Genomic DNA, 9,684 nt, shown 5'->3' on the forward strand with positions numbered 1-9,684 from the left:
GAGCATAGCTGAGAGGAAGCAGCAAAAGACCATCATCCCTCTATCAGATGGATCATCAAAGAATATTTCATGTTTGTTGGAATTCAGAAATATAAGTAATGTTTTACTTCAGTTTTTCTTTACCAAAATTATAGCTATACTCACGCACATGTACATGGGTTAAACATTCATAATGAATCTATACTAGTATTTCAAAATAAAGAAACAATTCGAGTCAAATATTTGAAATTGCCATGAAACAGATCAACAATGTAATGTTTGGTAATGGTAAAAAATTAGATTTTTATGAAAAATATCTTGAATTAAAATAATAATGACATTATAAGTATATTCAACTAATTTGTAAAACAATTGCTCTAAGAAATTAATATCAAAAACTAACTCTATTGTTTTTTTCATGGATACAACTTAATTTATTCAGTAAAAGTCTTTCTCTTACTTTTTTCTCTTTGTTTTGTGCAATTTCTTTTACATTTTATCAGTTGAGTTACATTAAATCCAAAACTTACCAACTCTTCTCTTAGCCACAGTTATATCATTTTTAATAATGTTGTATATAAACTTATTCCGGAAAAAATTCTTGTAAACTCCATTATATGTATTGCGCATTGCTCTATAAATTGGATCACCTGTATAATTCCATGGACGCTCTAGTACACTTTCAATTTGCTATAAAAGTATTATATGTTTAATGTTAAGGAATCTTATTATTTTGTATAAAATATATACTAATTATATATTACCTTGATAACATGATAACGTAGATTTTTATTTATGAGAGTTATACAGTCAGGATCTACTTGCAATCTTCGTAAATTTGGTCCACGTAACCTAGCTATTGCAATAACACTATCAATGTCCATATAATGACCTAAAAATACACCAAAAAGGTCATCAAACTATGAAATACAATAAAAAGTATTTGGAAAAAGATATGAAAAATCAGATAAAATAATCATTGCAAGAAATAATATAAATAATATTTTTACCGAGAACTACAATATCTTGCAATTTTCTGCACATCCATGACATCATTACAAATGGATCTAATTCAACATCTACATCCATATCCTAAAAACAAACAAAACTATTTATATTCAAGTTGAAAAACCTCAATTAATATTATAATACCTCTTCTGCCTCCAACTTGTCATCAACCCAAACAATATTTATCAATGTATTCTTATAATGAGTTGATATAAAATCTAGAGATTGGCGATTTATCTGAAATATAATAAAGCATATTATTTTGTTTTCAGAATTTGTTTTTATAATTAGTAATCAAATAAACCTTATTGCAGAAAAAAACTCTCAAATGAGTCAGTGGTATGCTAGGACGCAATATTTCTGTATGCAGAATGTCTATTGCTTCTAGTGCCCTTATCTAAAGAAAACAGCTTTTGAATAAAAATTAATTCTTTAGATATAATTTTATTTTTAATTAACATACTAAAGTTATTCGAACTGTTGCATTGGGATTCTTGATTTTAAAATGTTCCCAACTATTTTCACTAAGACCTTTGTGATTGTTTTCTACACCATGTACATGAATTACTAATCTTTTCAGTCTATTAAAATTCATTAACATTGATTCGTCCAGCAAATCATAATCCAGAGATATCATCTGAAAGAAGAAAATAAATATCTAAGACATGTGAAAATGCAATTCTCTGATGTCTAAAGCACATCCAAATACTTATCTAAAAATATAAGTATAACTATAACTTAGAATTAACAATTAAATAACAAGAAAATGTTTACCACCATTTACTAATTGAGTTATTGTAGTTAAATTATTAAACTGCTCACAGACCTGCAGATTAGTAAGCGCTTTAAAATACTTCATTTGATATGACTCTCCAACAGGATATTCACTGGGATTTCGTTTGATTGTTGCAAAACTTAATTTTGTAATTAGATTAGGTTGACTTATATTATGTAATATTTTTGAACTAAATAAGGCAAGGTGTTCATAGCAGCCCAAATCCAGCACTTGTATAGGAGCATTTTGTACTATATCTAAAACTGGTTCCACAAATAATCTAAAAATAATATTAAATTTCTAAATAAATATAATTGTGAGCAAATGTAAATAAGAAAACATGAATATAAGTGAGATTCAAGCATATTCATTACTTATGTTTTTTAATTTTTCTTGAAAATAATGCAGTTCATATTAATAGTTAATAACTTTTTAAAAGTATACTCACTCAGCTATGTGTTGTTCTTGAGTTGATGATGAAAGATATGTCCTTTGGTTACAGGCAAAAATTCTTATTATCAAAGAGTGCAAACATTTGCTATAAGATAATCTATAAAAAAAAAATCAAAACAGTTAAAAATTATTTATTTAGATATAAATATTGATTTACCTCTTGAAAAGTCTCCTTGTTTGGGTAATGTTATATGTTGAAATAAGATATACTTCAATTTTGTTATACAAATGTGCTGTTTTTTCTATAATAAAATCATTTTTATTTACGTTTCTTCGAGCTGTGTCAAATTTCACTGTGGTCCAAAAGCTGAATAGATTGAGTGATTTTAACTAATTCAGTGTCAACATAATCATTATAAATAATATAATAAACATGTTTATATTTACCATGATTGAAAAAGAACATGCCTCCATTGTTTGCAAGTCGATGAAGCTGCTAGACGATCTTTTAAATCTAATAACTTGTATATATCAGTTAGTACAAGTTCTGGTAAATTTTTCCAAAGACCATCAGATCGACTCATCCTTAAATATTGTATTTTTTCCTTGACAAAACATGCATTAAATATTAATATCAATTGGTATTTACAATTGGAAACTAGATATATTTTGTTTTACAATTATAATTAAGATTTTTTTTTAATATAGTAATCAATCTCAAAAATAATTTTTGTTTTGCTATATAGTCATATGTTTAAGCAAAGATTAAACATTACGACTTTGGTAAAATTAGATTGTTGAATTGCTAGCCAAATTGAAGATAGTGAATAATTAGTATATAACTTAAAACAAAAAATAAATAAAATACTTTCAAAAATTTGACAAAATGTGTATACTATATTTACTACGCATCACAGTCTACCATAAGGTAACTATGTAAATAAAAAAGAAACAAATTTGTAATAAAATGTAATATTATAGCGCTGTATTATCCAATGTTCACAGTAAAATAATATTTCACTTACTAATTGAATCGAGTTTCAAAACATCATCAATTTCATCTTACTTGTCGTTGAAGTAAGTTTTCGTGCTGCGTAAAAACATATAACTGGAACGACTGTTGACAGCAATGACAGCAATGACATATGTTGAAGTTGCGATTTGGCGATGAGAAAATACAACCAACCGTACCCGCGAATAAAAGAGAAGTTAGCATTGATTAAAATCCATGAATGAGATCAACATTAATCGCACCTCGACTACTAAACGACGGTAGTAAATGTCTATGGTCTCACATTGCCAAAACCAAAACTCTAGATTTTACAGTGGTTGGCAATCATGTGCGATATATTCGACTCCATCTTGATAGGTCGGATGGACGGATGATAGCAGGTGAATTTTCTTGGTAAAGTGATTGCAAGGAATTTGACATAACACAATTTTGGTCCAGATTAACTTATTTTTCTTCGATAATTTATGAATAATACTAAATTTAGTCTGTAAAAATGCTTCTAGCTGTTGTGAGTGTATATTTATTCTAGAAATACATATTGATCAATAATTCAAGTTCAGTCATCTGCAACTAAATATTAATTTCGTATGTTCATTACTATTTGTTCAATTTGTTTGTAATTAGTGCGTGTTTAAAGCGATATGTCGTTTTCTACGGCTAAAAGAGATAACGCTCGCACTGGGCAAAAAGTTCAGGTGCCCGATGACTTACGCGATTTATTATTGGAATTCACTATAAGCTACTTATTAGAACAACCGGGCGATATTGTTAATTACGCTGTACAATTTTTTACGCGGATGCAAGAAAATCGAACATCGACAGTGGGTGCTTCTGTAATGCCTTCCAGTCCAGAAGAATCTATTATATCACAAGAAGAAGGTATTTCTATTAATCACATAATTATTGTTATTTTTCTTACTTGATCTTTTTCCAGAACCGCCTGTCGCCCGCTTTAATGTTCGCCGTAAGAGTGTATTTGCTGAAACTTATAATCCAGAAGATGATGATGAAGATGAAGGCACGAAATGTATTTTTCCAAAATCAGATGAACAGCGAGCTCGCCTTGCAGAATCTGTCAGGTGCGTTATTTGTAAAATTTACTATACTGTTGTTTACAGGTTTCTGATATTGTTATTTTTTATAGAAATATCCTATTGTTCCGAGCACTAGATAAAGAACAAATGCAAGATGTTCTTGATGCTATGTTTGAAAAGAAAGTTGTTGCTGGTGATTATATAATACAACAAGGAGATGATGGAGACAATTTTTATGTTATTGAAAAGTATGTGGCATTAATTTTAACTTGTTGTTCAAGAGCATTTATAATTTTATTATTTTTTAATATTACAATAATGTTTTCAGTGGTGTGTTTCAAGCATTTGTTAAAACTGATCAGTCCAATGAGCCAAAGTTAATTCACACTTATGAAAATTCGGGAAGTTTTGGAGAATTGGCTTTGTTATACAACATGCCTCGTGCAGCAACCATACAAGCTTTCACAGATGGGGCATTATGGGCTATGGATCGTCTTACATTCAGGTTTTACAGTTTAAAGTATATATGGTTATAAATATTTTAAATATAATTGATTTATTTTGCCTTTTAGACGTATATTGCTCAAATCTGCTTTTAAAAAGAGAAAGATGTATGAAGCACTTTTAGATTCTGTACCAATGTTAAAAACCCTTCAGGTAAATATATTTATTTACTCAGGTAATATTTATTGAGGTCTTACATAATCAAAACATATCAAAAATAAATATGAATAAAAATTAAATAAAATAAGATGAATGAAAATTTTCTATTATTTATACAATTAATGTAATTTTTTTTATACACAACAGCCATACGAAAGAATGAACTTAGCTGATGCACTTGTACCAAAAACATATTCAAAAGGTGATTTGATTATAAAGCAAGGAGATGTTGCTGATGGCATGTATTTTATTGAAGATGGGATTGTCAATATAACTATACTTGGTGAAACCGGATCAGAAGTAAGTAAAATTGTGAGGCTACTTAAATTTTTGTTTGTTTGTACATTGTTTTAATTATATTTAGGTGGAAATAAATAAAGTAGGAAAAGGTGGTTATTTCGGGGAATTAGCTTTAGTCACTCATAGGCCAAGAGCAGCTTCAGCCTATGCTGCTCAGGATTTAAAATTGGCATGTAAGTATTCAATATTCATTAATTATTTCAATACTAATATGAGGCTGGTGCATAAAAAATGAGAATCTCATTCTATCCTCGCATTGTTTTTCATAATGCATAGGTATATTTTTAGTATGAATTTTTCTCAAAAACTATATTAATGATATTAAACAAATAATATATTTTAAGTTTTGGATGTGGAGGCTTTCGAACGACTTTTGGGACCTTGTATGGATTTGATGAAGCGAAATATCGATGATTATGAAGATCAGTTGCTAAAAATATTTGGTTCCAAAACCAATATAAGTGATGTGCGATGAACAATCAAATATTCATATACCAAAGATAACAATTGCCATAGACTGTAGTAGATTATAAACGAGTATGCTATCTGAATGCTGGAGTCATAATGTGCTAAGGTAACACACTGATAAAGAAAGGATTCACTCATGTGTCCTATGTAAAAAAAAAAAAATACATATGAGTTGTATGTGTATTATATATATATATATATATATATATATATATATATATATATATATATATATGCTCAATTTTTATAAATGAGCACATTTACATTATTATACTTTTGTGGATACCTAAAATTTGGACATATTTGTAGTGTACTTATTTATATATCAACATATATATAAATATACACTAGAAATATATATATATATATATATATATATATATATATATATGTAGTAAAAATAAAATTGAAATAGTATTTGTGAATCTACTACATTATTATGTATGGCAGTTCACTTCGTTATTTACTGATCATGAATTCTTCCTTTGTTATTATTTTAAAGAAAATATTTATTTTAAATCATCTGAGTATGGGCACATTTTAAACTATTTAATTTATAAATGTTATTGATTTTATGTAAAACGTGTTTGAAAGCAGTGATAATCATATATCAAATAAGTAATTGCATTGTTACCTCTGTAAGAAAATGAATATGAGAGTATTTATGTATTTGAACTATATCACTAGCATTATATGTCACTTCTGTTTGTAAAGTGAAATATTGATGTAGAGTTTGTTTAACGTGGATATACTTTTTTTTTAAATTGGATTGTTTCAGTTTAGACAATCCCAAATAATTATATATAGCTTATGAACATCACACAATTCTGCTCTGATTTACAGTTTACTAATTCATACTGCCTCATTAAATGAAAATAAGATTACTGAAACTGAACTTTTATAATTTTGTATTTATCCCTGTATTTAAAATATGATTGTAGTTCTTAGCAAATACAATTGCATGCATATATTTATATAAATAATTACAGAATTTATCATTCAGATTCTTATTTTGAATGTAATATCAATTTTTTTTCTATTCTGCACCTAAAATAGCAAAACTTTTGTTTCTAATTGAAAATCAAGCCATATTTGAATGTAAAGAAATATTAATAGCAAACTTATAAATGTTTTGTTATTGCTTTAATTAAGTAAATCAATTATTGTATGGTATTAAATTTGACAGTGCTGGACATTGTGAATAAATATTATTAGTTTTAATATGTATTATATGCTAAAATTTTAGATTGTTTAAAAAATTATCTTTCATAATCTTGTTATTTTTGATTGATTATATTTTTATTTTAGATATTGTTTCTATTTATGTTTCGATAAAATATATATCATGCTATTTATTGTCATGAATTTATGACAGCATAAGATCTGTTTTCGTTTGTTGTTTTGAAATTGCAATTTTGCATCTGAAGCACTCTGATGATGCAACTGCATTTAACCCTTGAATAAGTAAAATATAAGTCAAACATGCAATAAATTATATCATTAAATGCATTCTTCTACATAGAAGTGCATTCTTAAGATAATATTTTAAGATAGTAAGTGTAAAATAATTGTATGTGTAATGTGCAATAGTTTTATTTATCTTGAAAAATATCCAAGATTAAGTAAAGAATTATAAGTAATATATCAAATGTTTGGGAACATATTTGTTAAATAATTGGTATCAAAAAAAAAAAAACAGAGAAATGTCTTACATAGGTTATGATCTATCTTTCCAATGTATCTCATTTATGCGAGAATTAAAATTGCATAGATGTTCAATGTATTGTAGACTTAGCAAGCTTCGATTTACTTTTATGGGTATTTTGAGTATTGACATAGATCTGTTTTTATTAGGTTTACGTGGTTTAGAATGTTTACCCATAGCCTTTACCCATTTGTAGTTGCTGGGAGTTAACCATACTTTGTTCCTTAAATTTTGTTGTAATTTTTACATTAAATTTAATATATATTGAAATAAAATCCCCAAATATTTTAATGTGGTCCTCAAAAGAGCACACGATGTTGGGTACCCTGTATTAGAATGCAATACTAAAATTTAAAGTCAAGTTGTATAAACATTATCGTACAGGAAAATATCTGTAAATTATTTGTATTATGAAAATCGATTTGTGATGCAGCCAAATTTCTGAATTATATTATGCAACATCATGACATTGTTTTAATATATTGTGATTAAATTTTATTAATAATTTAATCAATGTAAAATGTTTTGAAGACCAAGGAGTAATTATCCATCTTACAATAAGATTTTATTTAGAATGTACATTACTACAAAACTCAAAATTCACATTGTGATCGAGAATTTGTGTGCAAAAAAAAAAACTGATTTAAAGATATACTTTTTAATATCTTATGTCATACATACTGTACTTCATCAAATTATAATTAAAGATTAATTACTTCAACAACAATATCAATACTTATATAAAAATATGATAAAATTAAAACTAGTACATTTAATACAAAAGGTATAAAAATTCATAAGTACAAGAAATTTAAGATGTCTCAGGTTCTTGATTATAAACATCCATAACTTTCTCCATAATTTCCCAATGTTTTTCCTTTGATAAATTCTTGTCGAAAACCTAAAAAAATTAATAACAGTTTAAATTTATTTGTAATATGAATTATTTTCATAATTACAGAATTATAAATACTACATACATGATACCAAACCCCATTATCATCATTGTTATCACATAGGGGTACTCTGGCTCCATATATTTGCAGAGCCAATGATAAACATGCTATAGCAATATGTGGTGCAGCATAATCTAATATAGCAGGCGAATGATGGAAATCCTTGAAAATTTAATACATTGAATATAATTTTTAAGTTTTAAAGAAAATATATAGTTTATAATACCTGCAAAAACGCAGCAGCAGTTTTAGCAATTGGCATTGTAGACCAAACACTTGGGCTAAACCAGTCTTGCAAAGATTTCAGATAATGCAGCATATACTAAAAATTTGTGAAATTAGTGAAGTTTTATAATAAAATTATATGAAGTTATAAAATAAAAAACATTACCTTATGTGGATGTTCAACGTTTACTTCAAATTTCAACACTCTCATTATGAGCAATTCTGCCTGAACAATTCCATCTCTCATGCTCCAGTATTGATCGCCTAATTCTAATGGAGCACTATTTCTATTCAAAGTTGAATGAGCAACATTTATAACATCACGAATTTTTAACTGATCGTCTTTCATTTTACCAGATAGATATAGAGTTGAAGTAGCTATTAACTGTATAAAACCAAAAAACATTTGAATGAAGTAAATAAAACTAAAATTTATTGTACAATCTTACATAGCTATCGTAGTCCGAAGCATCAACTTCTTTGAAAAATTTGTGAAATATCACAGCAGCCATAGCAATCGTCAATGGTTGAGCGTTAAGTTTAATTCCACACTCGAACAAAAACCTAGTTCAAAACATACCTAATTAATTCCGAAGAACTGTATACAATTGACAATTTATTATTATTATTGACAATGTTACCAAGGAGCAAGCGATTTTCCTTCTGCTGCTCTATAATCAATAGGAGTTGCATGTCTAGATTTATCACGTTGCAAAGCCATAACATCAATAACTTCATTCATTTTATCTAAAAATATAAAATATAAAGTTTGAATTTCATGATATTGACATCGGACAATTAATTTCATATGAATTAGAACGTGCTAATTTCAGTCAAACTTCCTTACCGTTTTATTTAGGTTAGACTATTATCACAGTAGAAAACCGGTTTTCTGAAAGAAAGGCAAAAGATACACAGTGAGAACAATATGTAAGAATATTTTTATAAACTCCACTAACAGTTCTTAATAAAAGCTGGATATAATTTATTGACAATTACCCGCTTTCGGATAAGGAATTAAATATTTAAATTTCGTGAACAACCAACTCTCGCGGCTGAAGCACAAATGTAAATGCGAAATGCGCTTCTTTCATTAAGTATTGACGCTTTGAACATTCATTTTAGTGAGGGCGCAAGTGATACATTTTACACATTAATATATATAG

The 9,684-nt window shown here is 27.4% G+C and overlaps 3 protein-coding genes across 7 annotated transcripts; 1 reads left to right on the forward strand and 2 right to left on the reverse strand.

Moving 5' to 3' along the window:
• Window positions 1-363: 363 nt before the first annotated feature.
• On the reverse strand, window positions 364-3,343 carry LOC113375630 (F-box only protein 33). Of its 2 annotated transcripts, none has more exons than XM_026615565.1 (11): window positions 3,222-3,343; window positions 2,603-2,760; window positions 2,373-2,522; window positions 2,211-2,312; window positions 1,814-2,042; window positions 1,451-1,624; window positions 1,292-1,384; window positions 1,132-1,224; window positions 990-1,071; window positions 744-871; window positions 364-669 (listed from the first exon to the last, which is right to left on the reverse strand). In XM_026615565.1, exons 2-11 carry the CDS (start codon window positions 2,737-2,739, stop codon window positions 493-495), a joined length of 1,365 nt encoding a protein of 454 aa, XP_026471350.1. In that variant the 5' UTR covers window positions 2,740-2,760; window positions 3,222-3,343; the 3' UTR covers window positions 364-492. The 2 variants fall into 2 exon arrangements, with proteins under 2 accessions (XP_026471350.1, XP_026471346.1); XM_026615561.1 differs by having other exon boundaries at window positions 368-669; window positions 3,181-3,333.
• Window positions 3,344-3,409: 66 nt separating this feature from the next.
• LOC113375784 (cAMP-dependent protein kinase type II regulatory subunit) lies at window positions 3,410-5,778 on the forward strand. Of its 3 annotated transcripts, none has more exons than XM_026615732.1 (9): window positions 3,410-3,547; window positions 3,792-4,046; window positions 4,102-4,246; window positions 4,312-4,449; window positions 4,530-4,706; window positions 4,774-4,858; window positions 5,012-5,164; window positions 5,229-5,337; window positions 5,509-5,639. In XM_026615732.1, the coding sequence occupies exons 2-9, from the start codon at window positions 3,809-3,811 to the stop codon at window positions 5,637-5,639; spliced, it is 1,176 nt and encodes a 391-aa protein (XP_026471517.1). In that variant the 5' UTR covers window positions 3,410-3,547; window positions 3,792-3,808. The 3 variants fall into 3 exon arrangements, with proteins under 3 accessions (XP_026471517.1, XP_026471523.1, XP_026471515.1); XM_026615738.1 differs by lacking the exon at window positions 3,410-3,547 and adding an exon at window positions 3,567-3,675; XM_026615730.1 differs by lacking the exon at window positions 3,410-3,547 and having other exon boundaries at window positions 3,597-4,046; window positions 5,509-5,778.
• Window positions 5,779-8,102: 2,324 nt separating this feature from the next.
• LOC113363373 (cyclin-Q) lies at window positions 8,103-9,615 on the reverse strand. Of its 2 annotated transcripts, none has more exons than XM_026605865.1 (8): window positions 9,518-9,615; window positions 9,366-9,410; window positions 9,160-9,265; window positions 8,968-9,082; window positions 8,685-8,903; window positions 8,520-8,615; window positions 8,318-8,455; window positions 8,103-8,238 (listed from the first exon to the last, which is right to left on the reverse strand). In XM_026605865.1, the coding sequence occupies exons 3-8, from the start codon at window positions 9,258-9,260 to the stop codon at window positions 8,149-8,151; spliced, it is 759 nt and encodes a 252-aa protein (XP_026461650.1). In that variant the 5' UTR covers window positions 9,261-9,265; window positions 9,366-9,410; window positions 9,518-9,615; the 3' UTR covers window positions 8,103-8,148. The 2 variants fall into 2 exon arrangements, with proteins under 2 accessions (XP_026461650.1, XP_026461651.1); XM_026605866.1 differs by having other exon boundaries at window positions 9,478-9,572.
• Between the last annotated feature and the right edge of the window lie 69 nt (window positions 9,616-9,684).

The sequence above is a fragment of the Ctenocephalides felis genome, unplaced genomic scaffold (assembly GCF_003426905.1).
Source record: "Ctenocephalides felis isolate EL2017-DRISC unplaced genomic scaffold, ASM342690v1 CF-g0.4_SCAFFOLD_00845, whole genome shotgun sequence".
Classification (NCBI taxonomy): domain Eukaryota; kingdom Metazoa; phylum Arthropoda; class Insecta; order Siphonaptera; family Pulicidae; genus Ctenocephalides; species Ctenocephalides felis.

Excerpts from the sequence above, each read along its gene's own strand:
- LOC113375630 (XM_026615565.1), bottom strand. The coding sequence starts at position 2,739 with ATGAGTCGATCTGATGGTCTTTGGAAAAATTTACCAGAACTTGTACTA. Across the intron at positions 1,225-1,291 it reads GAGTTTTTTTCTGCAATAAG|ATAAATCGCCAATCTCTAGA; the intron begins GTTTATTTGATT and ends ATTATATTTCAG. Across the intron at positions 872-989 it reads GCAAGATATTGTAGTTCTCG|GTCATTATATGGACATTGAT; the intron begins GTAAAAATATTA and ends GTGTATTTTTAG.
- LOC113375784 (XM_026615732.1), top strand. The coding sequence starts at position 3,809 with ATGTCGTTTTCTACGGCTAAAAGAGATAACGCTCGCACTGGGCAAAAA. Across the intron at positions 5,165-5,228 it reads TTGGTGAAACCGGATCAGAA|GTGGAAATAAATAAAGTAGG; the intron begins GTAAGTAAAATT and ends AATTATATTTAG. Across the intron at positions 5,338-5,508 it reads TCAGGATTTAAAATTGGCAT|TTTTGGATGTGGAGGCTTTC; the intron begins GTAAGTATTCAA and ends ATATATTTTAAG.
- LOC113363373 (XM_026605865.1), bottom strand. The coding sequence starts at position 9,260 with ATGAATGAAGTTATTGATGTTATGGCTTTGCAACGTGATAAATCTAGA. Across the intron at positions 9,083-9,159 it reads GGAAAATCGCTTGCTCCTTG|GTTTTTGTTCGAGTGTGGAA; the intron begins GTAACATTGTCA and ends GTTTTGAACTAG. Across the intron at positions 8,239-8,317 it reads ATAATGGGGTTTGGTATCAT|GTTTTCGACAAGAATTTATC; the intron begins GTATGTAGTATT and ends TAATTTTTTTAG.